Source organism: Centropristis striata, chromosome 19 (genome assembly GCF_030273125.1).
Source record: "Centropristis striata isolate RG_2023a ecotype Rhode Island chromosome 19, C.striata_1.0, whole genome shotgun sequence".
In the NCBI taxonomy this organism is placed as follows: Eukaryota; Metazoa; Chordata; class Actinopteri; order Perciformes; family Serranidae; genus Centropristis; species Centropristis striata.
Window position 1 is genome coordinate 18,758,866 of NC_081535.1, and position 17,458 is coordinate 18,776,323.

The following is a 17,458-nucleotide window of genomic DNA, read 5'->3' on the forward strand; positions in this document are numbered from 1 at the left end:
TCTTGAACCTCTACATATGTTTTTTTTAAGAAAAATGAAAAAATAGCTTTGTTAGAGCGATCTAAAAAAAACAGTTAAGTCTCACTTTTTCTGAAATCTTCCTGCGTTTTTAATATGGGACCCAATGAGGCTGTTGGTGGTTTTGGTGGCGCATCTTTGCGTCGTACGCCCAAACTATAACTCTGACAGCTTTACCAGAGGATTGTGAGTGAGAAGACAAATTTTCCTACGTTTCTATGTATAAATTATTTCTGTAGAGTGGAATTTGCAGCCTGGAGCGCAGTTTTAAAATCTATTTTTTGACAGTTTTACCTCTCCCTCTACACTCTGAGCGATGACATCACACGCTCTGACGCGAATGTGCAATACACACCCATTATAATCTCAGAATTTCTCCAAAAATGATCATGGTCATTGAACAGGGATTGATAAAAAACTATATGACCTATCGAAACGTGGATTAATTCACCGATACACAAGACTTGTGTCTATTGTTTAAAGTTTAAATGGAGTCTCTAGGTGAAATAATGCTGGAGAAGTAGACGTTTAAAAATCTCCAATGATTGTTCTTTTTCGCTCATTTTTTGTCGGCTGTCCCATTCATTTCAATGCAAAATTTTGAGCAGTTTTTCGCGACTTACGTCGCGAAAAATTCGTATTCTGTAGAGAAAAGTAATAGCACACCGATCCCGATCAAACCGCACGTTTTGATATATAATTTGTCCTGCAACTCTTTAAGTTGTAGGACTAGTAGCGGGACGAAATTGCGTCCGGAAGAGGAATAAGAAGAAATCCACAGTATAACAGTAGTGGACTGGTCCCTACAGCTATTGCTGTATGGGACCAGTGCTCGGTGCGATTGCCCCGAGGCCCTAACTAAACATCATACTACACTGAAGAAGACTTGAAATTAGCGATTGTGACCATAAAGTCATTATTCATCCTTAAAAGTGAGAAGGAGGGTCATTTTTTTTGCTTGACTTCTATAAAGTTTGACTTCTTTTTGCAGCCAGTGGAGTCTCCCCCTGCTGGTCATTAGAAATAATGCAGATTTAAGGCTTTTCCACATTGGCTCCACTTTTCAGACCCACAGATTTCCATTTCGGTAGGACAGAAATGGTCGTTTGTTTAGTTTTTACCCGTGTGGTGTGATGTAGGATGCATTTGCTTTCTTGCAGAGAGTCAGATGAGGAGATGGGTAGCACTCTCTACTGTGAAAGAAGTATTTAAATCCTGTATTTCAGTAAAAGAACCAATACATTACATAATAATAGGAAAATAGATCTTTTACTTGTAACAGAGTATTCAGACACTGAAATACTGTTACTTTTACTTAAAATTAAGGAGTCACACTGAAATTGGAAAATATTCTGCATGTATTAACATGTATATTATAGAGTCTGCATTTTTTTAATGAGGGAGAAAGATGTCTTTTTAAGAATTTTGAACTAGGTAATCAGACTTTCCTTGGAGGGAAAAAGCATCAAAAACTAAATTATTATTCAAGGCAGACTATTTTTATATGTCTCAAAACTTGTCTGGTGAAGATCTTAAGCTGGCTGGTTTAGCTACTGGCAGGAATTGATGTCCACAAGAAAGAAAGGATAAGAGTGTGATGTCGCTAATGGGCTTCACCATTTTTAACATCCATGTATGTGTTTTGACTGATTCATGGTAAAAAAAACAACAACAATCAATCAAACCATAAGTTATCCTTGTTTTCTCCTCATTATTTCTGTTTCTACCCCCAGACTCAAAGCTTTCCCCTCTTGTTATTTATTGATATAATGATCACATCTGCAGAAGATGTGTGGGTGATGCAACCATAAATATTTCTGCCTACTTTTTACATGTTTTACATGTTTATCGCTGTACATCGGACATTTCACATCTCATTTTATATTTATGTAAATTGATCGAGAAAAAAAAACTGTGTCCCACATTAAATATCTTGGAAAATCTGTTTCCTAGAAATTCAAAAACACATCAAAGGCTCTCCTCCAGCGCCCCAGGAGATCAATAGGGACAAGCACTCTGGAGGAACACGCACTGTTACATTTGAATTTCTAATCATGATTTTGATTAATTTTTCTTCCCTTCCAAGGGGTTCTTACAAACAGATGAAATGCTCTTTGTGTATGTTTAATTGATGTGTGTGTTTGCACAGTGAGTGGCAGATTCAGCATTCACATTACATGATTCTGCTCATGTACCAGTTTAACACCACTGGTTCTTGTGCAATTATGCTGTTACTCTTGATGAGCCCGTCAGTATCTGCACAAAACGAGCTGCTCAGTTAAAATTATACCTATGGCATTTATCTCAGGATGTGACTGCCAGATTCCTGCCGTCCCATCTGTCAGATGTGCGTACGTCAGAATACTGAATTAGAGCTTAATTGAATCCTGCAATTTCTATTTGATCTGGGAGTTCAATTGTCTAGTCAATGCAGAGTCCCCATTAAAAAGAAAACACATCAATCTGGGATGACCTATTTAAAAAAAAAAGTTTTGCATGATTTGCATTATGATTTTATGATTTATGATTTTATGTTTTATGATTTTTCCTGTATCTCCTGGATCACAGATTACCTGACAGGAAGACCACAGTATGTCAGGTTGGGGAACTGTGTTTCTGGGACATTAATGAGCAGCACAGGGACTCCACAAGGGACTGTTCTGGCTCCATTCCTGTTCACACTGTACACTCCTCAGCCAGTGAATAAGTTGAGCAAGTTATAAGTATCTAGGTGTATACCTGGATAATAAGTTGGACTGGTCCCTAATCACAGACGCTCTCTACAAAAAAATGTGTCTTTTGACATCTGTAGTAAGATGCTGCAGATGTTTTATCAGTCTGTGGTGAAAAGTGTGTTGTTCTATGCTGCAGTCTGCTGGGGAGGCAGCATCAGACACAGAGATGCAAGGTGGTTGGACAGACTGGTCTAAAAAGCTGGTACTGTGAATGGAGCCTGGTTGGACACACTGGAGGAGGTGGTGGAGAGATGCACTGTCAACATTTTCGAGGCCATCCTGAAATATCTGGATCATCTGCTACACAAAACCTTTATGGACCAAAAAAACAGCAGTGGATGGCTCCTATCTCTGCGTTGCAGGACGGGGAGATGCAAAAGATCCTTCGCTCCTACAGCCATCAGGCTGTCTCATTCTTCAAAAGTTACCAGACTAACTGAATTTACCCTCAGGGATAAATAAAGTAATTTTGAATTTGAATTGAATTTGAATATAGGCCTCCCACACCTGGTCCACATCAGGGGCAATCAGACACACAGAAACAGAGAGAGAGAAAGACACACACACACACACACACACACACACACACACACACACACATAATAATTCCTTCACTTCTGCATGAATCAGTCCATCAATGGAGTAGAAAGAACACATTTTTCATTGAAATTACCTGAAGTTGAACTCAACTTGACATTTAAAACTTTGCATTTCTGTGAGTGTCGTGAAAGGATTAAAAGATTAAAGCAGTTTGATTGACACGTTCTGACTTTCTCATCAGGTTATTAAAAGTAAGCAAATAAAAAAATGAATGGATTGAAGTTTGTTTATTCCATCCAATAACTCTTAATTAAATTGAAGGGGGTTCAGCATTAATTATAAATGAATTAATATAAATGCAAGGTTTTTCGATGCAGAGATGTTTATACTGGTTCATGAATAATGATGTCTTCTTTATATGCAGCCATCCAACTTTTTTAATGCCGATGAAGATTCTGAACTCTAATAATTAATTAATATTGCAGATACCAGAGCTCCCTTTTCCTAAAATGGAATATATGTACCTCACTGTGAGCAGCTCTTTATTCATTCTCACTGACAACTAGTGGTGGAAGAAGTATTCAGATCCCTTACTTAACGAAACGTACTAATACCAGACTGTGAAATTACTAATTATATATTTTGATTATTTGTATTGATTTTTGTAAGCAGCATTTTACTGTTATGATTGTATGTAGCTGTAATTTTAATTACTTAAAATGCTGTAATGAGGTTTAATTTAAAATAGCGTAATAATTTTAATTTGATGAAATCTTGACCTGAAAAGTAACTAAGACTGCTAAAAGGTACAATATATTCCACTAAAATGTAGTGGAGTGCATGTAGAAAGGTATATAAAATGGAAATACTCATGTAAAAGTACTTCATAATTGTACTAAAGTACAGCACTTGAGTAAATGTACCAGTGGTGAAATGGAACTAAGTACATTTACTCAAGTTCTGTACAATGTTGAGGTAGCCTACTTGTATTTTATGTAACTTCATATTTCTACTTCACTGCATTCTATTGAACTTTTAACTCCACTACATTTAGCTGCCAGCTTAAATTACTTTTCAGGTCGAGATTTAACATTAAAAACATAAGATTAATTTATGAATCTTCTGCATATAGAATGATTATGCATTGTTGTTGTTTTTACAAATTAAACTACATAAAAGTATAATAAGTAGTGAAATTATCCCTACCTTGACAACATCAATACAAATACATATTATATATATTTGGAATATACAAATATAAATATATGTTTGGGACCATTCTGCAAAAGTATTTTTGATGCTTTAAGTGCATTTTGATGCTGATATTTTTATACTTTCACTTAAGTAAACTACTTCTACTTCCCACTACAACAACCACAAGAGCACCTGAGGGTTTTCCCCTCATGGAACAGCAGGCGTCTCACATACTGTAGATACACTTTACTTGCACATTAATATACATCGATGACATTTTGGAGCAAATTCAAAACACTGTCTTCTTTGTTCCTAGCACATGAGAAATGTTTTATTGTCAAGTAGAAAATTCTTGATTTTCACAGATTGTATGTCAGTGGCAATTTCAGCTTTTTATTTAACTAATACAGATCCAGCTGTGATTACAACTTTCTTCATGGCGCACTTAACACAAATGCATAAAATAGCAATCAAAAACTGTCCGTGCGTCAGTTGAGACTACGCGCTGTTCTGCGGCAGATCCCGCAGGTCATTGTACATAACGGCCCCCGGAGGATAAAACACCACCGCGGGCTCCTCGGGCGCGCTGATTGGCACCAGGACGCGCCCTTGCTCGTCCATCGCCGGCTTCGTGGTGGCTGTGAACGGCCTTATTGTCGGAGAAGTCATCCTCCAGAAGAGTTTTTTCAGCGCCTTCCTGAACTCCCGCCTCATGAGGCAGTACAGGATGGGGTTCAGGCAGCTGTTGGAGTGCGCCAGGCACACGGACACGGGGAACACGTACACCTGCGTGGTGTAGTACTCGTAACTGAAGTGCACCACGTTGAGTTTGATGAGGATGCCCCAGGCTGTGAGCGCCTGATTGGGGAGCCAGCAGAGGAAAAAGGATAAGACCACGATGGTGACAGACTTGGTGACTTTTGCGCGTCGTTTTGCGCTCGATGTGTTGATGTTTTTTGATGTGATGGAGCGTAAAAGGAGCAGGTAGCAGGCGGAGATGATGCCCAGCGGCAGCACGAACCCCAGCAGCACCTTCTGGGAATGATACAGTCCCAGCCAAAGCTGCGCGCTGCCGTTAGTTTCTGGGAATTTGACAAGACACAAGTCCTCGCTGGAAACGGTGGCGGTTGTGGAGTAAATCGCGTGCGGTAGCGCGGCGGACACAGCTGCAACCCAGATGAAAACAGTGATGCAGCGCGCGGAGCAGCACGGCGGCCGCCGCCTCCTGCCCTTGAGCGCAGAGGCGAGCGACCAGTACCTCGCCACGCTCATGGCGGTCAGGAAAAACACGCTGGCGTACATGTTCATAGCCGTCACGTAGGAGACGATCTTACACATCGCTTTGCCGAAGAGCCACGTGAAGTCCAGCGCGTTCTCCACCGCCCAGAACGGCAGAGTCAGCACGAACTGGAAGTCCGTCACCGCCAAACTCGTTACAAAAAGGTTGATGGAGGATTTCTTCCACACCTGCTTTGACTTCATCAGGTACAGGACCAGTAAATTCCCAACCAGACCCAGCGCGCAAACCAGCGAGTAGATGACAGAGATTATGATCCTCACAACTGCGGCGCCGTCTCCCACAAAATCAGTTTTGTTGAAGTCTGACGGGTGGAAGTAGTCGCTGTCGGAGAGGTTTGTGGTGTTGAAAACGCAGCTGAGGTTGAAGTTTGCACCAAAGACTTTCCCTGCTGAGCCTTCGTAATTATTGTCCTTAAATTCTCCTGACATTTTCACTTTAATCCCAGAGGATGTGTCTGAAAGTCATGCCTGTAGATCCAAACGCTTGAGTTTCAGGTCAGCCTCCATGTTACATAAAATAACACTCACTTGAAATATTTGAAATAAACCGCAAAACAGTCCAATGTGTCCCTGATGGCTGGAAGAGCTTGTCACCACGTCGTCGTGTCACTCTGAGATTTTTCTTTCTGTGCGTCTCAGCTCTCCAACAGCGAGGAAGCTTCCTGACGCAGCGCTATGGCGCAATCTGGCGCTGTCCTTGGTTCTGATGCCATGTGGAAATCCATCCTATAATGATTTCATGTGGAGAAAAACTGAATCTTTCTAAGTCTATGATAAAACTGTTGTTAATTCGATTAGTTTACTGTGTAAACCAACTGGCTTCGAAGGGACTGTGGGATTACAGCCATATGCTTTACGCACCAGATAAAGGTGGCGATCTCTCTCTCTCTCTCTCTCTCTCTCTCTCTCTCTCTCTCTCTCTCCCTCCCTTCCTCTCTTTCTCTCTCTCTCTCTCTCTCTCGGTCACTTTTTTCTTCTTAATTCAATTGAATTCAAAAGGCTTTATTGGCATGAATGATTGACGATGAATGGTCGAAATTTTTGTGTTTATTTTCATTGATATTTCATTGATGTGTGCGTGTGTGTGTGTGTGTGTGTGTGTGTGTGTTATATGTACTTCATCGTCAAAATATAGTTTGTCTACATATTTCCACATTACACAATAACAATAATATGAACAATAAAGAAATATTAATATTGATATAGTATATATTGTATGCATACCTTATAGCAATGCTATGGACTTTATTGAAAACAGAATCATTTTGTTAATTTGGCTTCACTAGAGTGAAAGTTACAAGAATAATGTCGCCATAGCAGCAAAATTGTTGAGTTGAGTTGTTGCCTTGACCCATGGATGTATTCTAAGAACTGTGTGGTCTTAAATGGCATCTATTCAGCTCTGTATTATGCGGCCAACTGATTGTGCACAACAGGACTTCTCCCACTTTGGCGCTGTATCTAGTTACAGTTTTTCTCGATTGCTAAGACACATTTCTTGAAAGCTGCTCTCCTTTTCTTTAAACTGTGAACACAAAACCCAATTTTCAAGCTACATTCACAAAACCTCAGACTCTTCTTGCAAAACCAAACTTTCACCTCAAAACAGTTCAATCTGTGCTCAAAACTGAACTATGTTGTCAAATCGTGCCCGAGTCAATCCAAATTAAAAACACTACTGAGCAGTCACTAAACACTACATAGAAAAATAAAAAACAATGCTCAGGACATGAAGCTGGATAAATAAATGTTCATTGTTCACTGTAGGCTAAATACATGTTGCAAAAAATATACATGGAATACTTGGCCTACAAACAGACCAACCCTCCATTACAATACTACAGTACATTGGTACAGTGATGTACTGAAACATATATTTACTTACAGTATATTGTGGTACAGTATATAGTATGTCTTACAGTAATTGCTGTCAACATTTACATACTGTACTATGATGTCAAAAAAAGGTAATTACCGGTTCTCTTCTCTAAATCTTCAGATTATGGAGAACACAGTGAATCTACTGATTTTTGGTTGTACTCTTTGTCCGGCCTCCCTCATGCTCGTACCATGAACAAGAACATGGTCAATCACAGAAGCTCTGAATTCATCAGATAATACTGTTCTTTGTCTTCACTGACCACCTTGACGTCCTCGACCACCTCGACCTCCTCTCACACAAACTCTTCCTCTCAGATTTCGATCCATTGTAGGGCCTCACAAACCAGTGCTCTCTGAACTGGCTTATATGTTCCCTCATATCATCAGCTACAAGTGTGATCAATTTTGAGTTGTTGTGTTCAAGTGGTGACACCTATGCTTTAATTGTGTTTGACTTTTGTCATCTGTGCTCACCATTATGCAGCACGGGTGCATCACTATGAAATTGTGTTGGCAAGTTGTGTCTAAACAGGTGAAAAGTGCTTATGGCTTTGCCAAAAGAGTGATTGATTCAATCTGTGGGTTCAGGCAACTGAGCATTTGGTTCAGACAATAGGGTTTAGTGTTTTAGCAATTGAGAAAAACTGTAATTCCGTTGACTATGGTCGGTGTTTGCAGTGCAGTGCTGCTGTGAGGATCGTGTGAGTGTTTCTGAATGGGGGCAGGTAGCCTCAGCATAGAGGACTCTTTTCTTTGAGGGCTTTGGAGTGGAGGGTTTCAAGGGGGCTTGATTTAAGCTAATTAAAACGTTTGAGTGCCCTAAACTTCATGTCAGTAGATCTGACTAATCCTGCTCTACATGCATTTGTGTAAAACATAGATGTAAAACCTATCTGCAGAATTCTGCATGCAGAGGTTCTCTCTCTGACACACACACACACACACACACACATTAATCTTTAACTGTAGTGAATGATGTTGTCCAACACTAAAAGCTTTCTCTACTTATAGGACTGCATATCACCATCAATTTACTCCTGACTGATTCCACTTCATGGTTGACTGTTTCATCAGCATTTTCCAGAGCTCTCCTGGTTGGATGAACAGGTCAGTTGGAGGTTGAGTTGAGGGGAAAATTATTAAAAAGGGGTAGAGAATAGAGGAAACTTACAATAAATACATACAATTGATTGTGATTAAATGTAACCCCTGAAACCATGCATTTATTTTATTGATATAGTTTTTTTTCCTTTATAAACAGTTTTTAAGAAGCATCTAATCAGGAAGATATATATTTGGGTTGTTGGGACATGTAGTTTGTGTCTAAATTCAGTCAGAAATAGCTACTATGACTATCACTATTACAGTTGAATGATATACACAGTTAGTATTCTGCAGCATTAAAGCAACCAGCCCTATCTTTATTCATGTATCCATGGATATTTTAAAGGTTAAACTGTACTGTAGATTAACTGACATTTTCTCCTGCACAAATACACATGGTAGAGATGTATACTACCAGCTACATGATCTGAATGGCAAAAACACTTTAAATGAACTGTTCTCAGCAGTAAAGTTGAGTTTGAGTCACTCTGCACATCTTAATGGGCTTGTTAAGGATCAACCAATCAGGTGAGAAAACCAATTTCCAGATCAGTGGCCTGCACAGTTTGTACTCTGCCTGAAGAGGTTTTATTTTGAGAGTCCTGTTGGAGATTAATGGGCTTTTTTCTATTATTATTTTTGTATGTGTTGCTTGTTGGTTTTGTGTCCCATGACTTTGTTCTGATTTGTCTAAAGTTTTAATAACATATTTTGGGCAATGACATAATCATACAACTTTGAATTTTTTTTATTATGTTAAATATCAATCTTTTATCAATAGTCGAAGGCATGATGTTATGAAAAATTACGGAAAACACTAACCCTTTGTTTAATAAATGTGAAATATATAATATATATGAATAATGAAATATATTATTATGCATATATGTGCATATCTTTAGGCTAATATTCAACTTGTTAAGAGGTCATAGGTACCAAATACTTCATGGTGCTCATTCTAGTTTCTGATTAATCTAAAACTTGTACTTCCTTCCATGTGATGATCCATTATTCACTCTAGTTTTAGCTCTAGTTTTGGTCCCCACCAACTACCAAAAGGGAAATATTTGTTTAGCAGCTAAATGCTTTACTATGTCCAAAACTGATGTTACATATTTGACAGCAAATGAGAACATGTTAGAAGCAACCAATGGAAACTATTTAAACTTTTAATTCAAACAACAGCCAGAAACCAATAAAAGAACATTTAATAGAATATCTGATCATTAAAAAATATATTTAAAACATTTTAAGCAGTTCATGAATAGGAATGTCCTATTATTTTAGCCATTGACTGCTCAAAATAAGAACACTACTAACAAAATTAAATCGTATTTACAACAAAATATAAATTATCTGTCGCATATGCATTTTCCTTGCATAATGTATTAGCTAAGAAAATGGTAAGAAGATTTTTGGCCCCATGGGGCTACTGTTTTTTCCTTAAATGTAATTAAATAGGATAAGACAAAGAACAGTAGTCCCATATGCCCAAAGACCAAATATAGTATGAAAGAAAAACTTATTTTCAGCCAAACATTTTGCAAAGTCAATTAAAGAAGTCAGTTGCTCGAAGGTTTGAGGATAATTAAGTGTGTGACAGAAGCAGGTGTTTATGTTTGAAGAAGATCTGCCTTTAATGTGAGATACCAACTCTTCAGTAAGTATGGCTGGAGAAATATATTATTAAATGAATGACAAATGTAATTTTCAACAATCAATCCTTACTAAAATATGTCCATAAAAAAACAATATTGTATTTTTGGATGGTAATATTAGAGAAAAGATCAAGAGAAAAATGAGAAGAGGCTCAGACACATTTTACTATGTCCTTTTTAAAAAAATATTATTATATAAAAAAAATACCCAGGTGTATATAATATAAACTGGAGAAAAAGGAAGAAAATGATTACATTTTATTATTTCTACTATTTCTCTCACATGGATTTAATTGAAAGCACTCTTGATTAATTCAGCTGTCAGCATTAAAACACAGGAAGAAAAGCAGTTTTTACTTTTCTTACAAAGGTTTATTTTTCATCTAAAGTCACAATAAGCAGCCAACCTTCAGAGGAGGTTGTCCAACTGCTTCGAGTACCTTATTTCCCTTCAAATTTTAATTAATTTTGACGTTTCAAAGAAAATGACATGCCCACACACACAGTTTATCTCCAACTGAGATAGTTTACGACTCTCATCTTATAAAATAAAGCTTCAAAATATGGGTCCACATTTTAATTAATATAAATGTGATGAAAGTTAATCTAGTATTATTCCCACCAACTCCCAAAAGGGAAATATCGGCTCTTTCGAATCTTATATATATCTTATTTGAAAATGTAGCTGATTCTAGTCTATTAACAGTAAAATAACTTCAGATTTTGCATGGTATGCATGGTGATAGTCAGGGTCATTCTGAGGTGAATTAAGAATTCAAATATAAAGAAAATCTAAACATTACAATGCAATTTTAGCTAACTTTCCCTTTAATTTCCCCATAAACTAATTTAATTCAGTTTGATTATAAAACATATTGCTTGATACAACTGCAGCAACAAAACGAAAGTTATATTTGAATTTTTTTTTTATGTTGTTACACATACAGTATTTATATAACTTGACCTTCATTTGACCTGATGCAAATCGGATCAATCGGGGAAAGAATATCTGAGCCCAAACAGATACGTGAGAAGAGGCACATATACATCCTGCTGAAAGTTTCATTGGATAACACAGAAAGAATCAACACAACTCCATCCCTGATTCTTTGTCACAAGCTCTCTGCAGAAATAAACATGTCAGTTCCCTGTGAAGCTCTGCAGCATGCACCAAGGGAGAAAAATGAATGTCAGGGAAAAAAATATCTCCTATACCACAGGTTTCTGATCGAATCACACACTACGTGCCTTCCTCTAATGGTTTTCTGATCCTCCTTCTGTTAGAGGATATCTTGACAGCTCATGTCATGAAGTGGATACATTTAGAGACCCAGAATCATACTTGCAGCATCCACACTATATTTACCCACCTAAAGCTTCCTGAAAGCTTTAAGATGAAAATATCACTTTGCTATAAAACACAAATAAATAAATTAAATTGACAAAAAGAAGCAGGGAGAATCAGAATCAGAATATCAATAGTGAAAAATTACACCCAGGGGGAATAATTATTTAGATGATTTACTAGTAGTAAAGTACAGAATAATAATAATACAACAGAGTAAAAATACTCTGTTCCAAGTAAAAGTCCTGTAGTTGAAATGTTTTACTCAATAAAAGTACAGCAACATTTTAAATACTCATAATGCAAGCAGTTAATGGAATACATCACTCTTAAAAAAATAAAAAATATATTTCCCTCAATAAAAGTAAAGCGACATTTGTTTCAAGTATCAACAGTAAAAGTACTTATAACAGAAGTGTGATGTTGAATAAATTGTTCCATGTCATCCTTGATTAAGTCCAAAGTTGTGTTCAGTATTTTAGCAGTTGTGATAGGTGTTCTGCTGACCTCCAGTGTCATTCATGCAAACTACAAAAAATAACAACAAAAACTGCACACAATTTGATTTGATTTTGAATTTTGATTTGATGCAAAACACATTTAACACTGCTTGAACATTATTGAAATTCGCTTGAGGTGAGTATTAAAATTATTAAAATAAATAGATAAGCAGATAAAATAAATAAATATTTATTTATTTCAGGGGACTTTTATTATTATTTAAATCAGTGGATTTTTATTTTATATTGTCACACCATTTATTTCAGAGGACTTTTGTTTCATTGTTTGTTTGTTTGTTTGTTTATTTATTTATTTATTCATTCACTCATTTCAGGGAACTGTATGTCAGGGAGTTGTATGTCTCTAAATGCTTTCAAAATGTTAAAATAAACCGTGTGTGGTTATCTTGCACATTTAGCGCAAGGCAACTATAGTGCACAGCCACTTTCCCACCATATTAACCATAGTATTTATAGTATTAACCATGTATTTATTACACATTAATATTTATCTATTTCATATAAATATGCTTTAACTTCATAGGCATATTCATTTATTTCCTATGAATATTTATTGATTTGATATAAAAATAATATGATCATATCCTATTCGAACAAACTTTGTGTGGTGCAGGATCTCAATCTGTTTGGCAGACACCCTGCGGCACAGCTGCCCAAGCCAGCAGCTTTCACACATTCCAGAGGAGAGCAGATGGAGCTGCAAGCACTCAGTGTCAAAACTGTATTGAATGACCCCACAGTCACACCTAAACGTCATCCAAAGTCTAAGTTCACACCATGAATTTATGAAGGAGATTTTTACAGCTTCTCCGCTCCAAATCAAACATCTCGAACAGATTGGCCGGTATCTGTCTCTTATCAGCCTGTAGACACACCCCTCATATAGAAACTCCAGCATTCCTCAGCTGTCACTCTTTTGAAGACAGCCGGGCACACAGTTCACCTGAAATTAGGTCAAAGATCCTGTTCATTGTAAACATAGAAGAGAATAGACGTCTATGTGCATAAAACAGAAAAAAACCACACATTTTGTAACTTCTTGGCAGTGTTTTGAGTGTATTCAGTGCATTCTAAACCATATTTCATTTCATAGTTGCCTTTTTGAATTTAGCTTCCTTTGTCGGGCAGTATTAGGCAATTCACGGTGACAAAAGCCAAACACACACCAGCCGAGCTCTGCCTGTGTGAAATGAATAAACGCTGGCAAATTGCACTTGTGTTTTGCAAATTGCAAAACACTTTCAGCCAAGCATCTGTTTTGTAGGATTCAGCTCTAGCCGACCTTGACTGCAACAATTCTTAAGGACCCTTTTCTTCTTTCTTTCTTAATAGGGATTCAAAAACATTATTGAAAAACTGAAACCCTGAAAAGAAACAAAGCAGCAGCAATAGTTGACAGGTCCATTGACAGGAAGAACAGTAAAGTTCAGCCTTTTGAGAAATAAATTAATTCTGAATGTCAGATGAGAAGATGAATCCCTCTTGTCATGTCTGTACCATAAAAATAAAGCTTTAGGTCTCTATATCAGTATATCAGCAGCCTGCAGACATGAGAGGGATGCTAATCTTTTCTTCTGACATTCAGCAAGACATACAAGAAGCTTCTTTCTTTAAATTACTGTACCTTACAGATACATCAAACATACTCTACCACGTAAGAACACAGCTTAGCCACCTTCCAGTGTGATGCTTACACAATTAAAGCTTCATAATTTGGATAGGAAACATCACTAATGTAGCTTCTTTTTTTATGCCTCCACACAGATGAAAGTTTTATGGTTGTTTGTCAGTTTGTCAGTCCCTATCTCCAAAGAGATTTAAAGCGTTTCTGGACCGATTATCTGTCCAAATGATCCTGTAGTGTGAAGGGTTTGCAGACATAATCTAAAAGTTAATGATAGGATCTTAGCGTCTGATATTTATGACTGAAATCCAGTCTGGGAAGCAACACCATCTTCATCACATCAGCATTGTCTTGTAGCAGTAGCTTGCACTAGCTTTGTGAATGAAAATATAAAATCAAAAAATAATCATAGAAAAAAACAATTAATACAAGAAAAAAAATACAATTAACAATAACAAATCAATAAAATAAAATAAAATAAAATAAAATAAAACATAATTCTTAGCTTTCACTGCGAAATGGATGAGCTGCCATCATGGTTTTTTTTTTAAATAATTTATCTCAAGTCAAGCCTTATCACACAAGTTTCTGTGAGATATTAAATTCCAGGAAACGTCTCTCCGAAATTGTTTGTATAAACACTAAGTGTTTGGTCCTGTGTCTCCATTAAATCCTTTTGGAACATCCTCTAACGTGCACCAGGCATAAAAGCATAGAATAATGACATTTTATCTGAAAGGTCAAAGATCAAATGCACTTTGATATCATAAAATAACATTTCTGGACGCTGAAATTCATGAACAGAAGGGGACATTGTGACCATATTTCACTTTTAGTGACACTAATCTTTGGTGCCAATTTGAGGGATACAGACACATTATTACTTGTGTATGTAATTTGGATGGTAAATCGCTAAAATATATTTTTTTCTGACATTATATTCATTGGCAATTGCATTTCTGTGCCATCAAAACACAAACTTGATTTAATATTGGCATTTATTTAATTCTAAAGTATATATCCACATCCTCATTCTGTACTTTTCATCATTTCAAGAAACACATTGTCTGATGATTTAATGATGGCTCCTTTCAACGAATAATAACATGCAACTTCAGATACAAAACATATCGGTTTCCGTCTGTGTTTTCCTGAATAACACACACACACACACACACACATATATATATATATATATATATATATATATTCAGTGGCAAAAAAAGTATGTGAACCCCTTGAAATTATCTGATTTTTTACATAAATTTGTCATAGGATGTGAACTCCTGACTCTAACTAGCTCTTGTTGGAGTCATTAACCCAAGGGTTCACTTACTTTTTCCACCAGAACTATGAGTGTTTAATGCATGGGTTTGATAAAGACATGGAATATTATAATTGTTTGTGTGGTATCTGGTTAAGAGCACATTGTGTTTGTCTATACTTTTGACTTACACCAAATTTTATGACAAATAAATGCAGAAAACTTGGTCATTTCAAAGGGTTCACATACTTTTTTTGCCACTGTACATATAGGAGGCTTACTGTACAACTATGAACCTTTAATTCTGGGTTTGTTTTAAAGAAAGACATTTGAAACAGTGTTAGAATCAAGGACAAGGAAGTTAGATACAAGATAATTTGGTTGTGCCAGCAGGATTAGTCACATTAAGTCACAGGACGATACTGTTTTATGTTCACACCCTCACACTGGAATTTGTTGGCTCCTGTGACATGTCACTGCTGACTCCAGCTAGTAATAAAGCACCATGGCAACACGACAACACAATAAAACTGTTCGGTGCAATCACATGAATGAGAGTATAATCACCACCTAATCTGAGCATGTCTTCCACATGTGTTTATGTAAAACTGCAATAATTCTATCATTGGTGGTCATAGGCTAAGTAAATTTTTTCTTGTACAATTCTGAAGTACATCTTCTTTCTTCTTTTAATTATTTCTTCTTCATGCTTTTACTTATATTCTCCACATTTCAGAGGGAAATATTGCACTTTTTATTTATTTATTTATTTAACAGGTGTAGTTGCTGCTTACTACAGATTCTAATTAGTTGATACATTTAAATAAAGTTGATAAATTAATTATGAAATGATGATTATGAAATATATGGAATCCTACTAAAGTCTATATTTATTAAATAAATTTGCCTATGCTATAAATAAATATTTAAATGAAATAAATAAATATAGCTATGGTAAATATGGAGAGGTGGCGACTGTGCACTTAGATGAAAAATGAACATGGATCATAAAATACAAGTCCCCTGAAATAAACACAAGTAGTCCTTTGACTCTTTATTTATTTATTGCAAGATGTATTCATTTTAGAATTTATTCTAAAGTTAAATGTATTTACTTCATATGCATATTTAGTTATTACATAGCCTTATTCATTTATTATTTTTTTCTGAATGTATCTATTTATTTAAGACATTCCATAGTATTATAGATTCAGTAATCCAGCAGTGTATCAACAGTAAATCCCCAGCTTTACTAGCTATAAAATTTTAACTTTACTATAAAACATATTCTTCTGAAATAGGCCATATTGCATAATGAGTTATTTTATGTTTTTTTACACTTTTGTACTTTTACTTAATTTTTTTTAATGCACAACTTTTACTTTTAACAGAATATCTCTTCGCTGTGGTATTTCTACTTTTACTTGAATTAAAAGAGCATTTGCTTAAAATTGAAACTGATAATGTGTGTGTGTGTGTGTGGGGGGGGGTTACAATAGTTCATAGAGACGTTTATCTCTGCAAGCTCTTGTGAACTTGAACTCATCGCTCTGTCTGTTTTCAGGTTGACAATTGAGTAACATTTCTTAGAAAACACCACATAACATTGAACAACACTACGTAATGTGGGTCTCTTTGCGGTACATTTTATCTTTTGTGTTAAAGCATTTTAAATGGACAGCACATATACAGCAGACACATTTATTAAAAGGTGACGCAAAGACATCAGGAGCAGACTTCACTGACTCTGCTCCAACTCTCTTCATTCTACATTTAGATACAGAGTTAATACACATACACATTTAAAAAGCCGAGTGAAAGGCTGGCAGTTTAAAAAGCATTTCATACAGTGGAGCACTTTCACCTCAGCTGAGCCTCTACACACAGACACGGCTGTTCTGCCTCCGTAGCTCCGAGGCTGCTCGGCTCCAAATATACAGTTCAAAAAAGCGTCCAGCACAAGTTCTCCTTGTCCTCCTCCGGCCCGGGAGTCCAGAACTGCAACCTCTTAGTATATAGACGGCTCTTCTTGCATTGCTGACGTTGATGAGTAACAATATTCTGTGTGAGTTTTCATGGAGACATTGTGGATAGAGGAGTGAGTGATGATAACTGTTGATTTTGTGAAGCAACATGACACAAAGATACAACATACTGATACAGCATATTGCATAATTCTGTACATTTACTGGTTTGTTTACTATACAGTGGAGTGTAATATCTTCACACAGTCTCCCATGTAGTAACGATTCTCAAAGTCCTGGGACCCATAGGC

General features: G+C 36.5%; 1 protein-coding gene across 1 annotated transcript; it reads right to left on the reverse strand.

The window, feature by feature from the left end:
* Window positions 1-4,744: 4,744 nt before the first annotated feature.
* rxfp3 (relaxin family peptide receptor 3) lies at window positions 4,745-6,423 on the reverse strand. Its single transcript, XM_059358300.1, has one exon. It carries the CDS (start codon window positions 6,213-6,215, stop codon window positions 4,986-4,988), a length of 1,230 nt encoding a protein of 409 aa, XP_059214283.1. The 5' UTR covers window positions 6,216-6,423; the 3' UTR covers window positions 4,745-4,985.
* Between the last annotated feature and the right edge of the window lie 11,035 nt (window positions 6,424-17,458).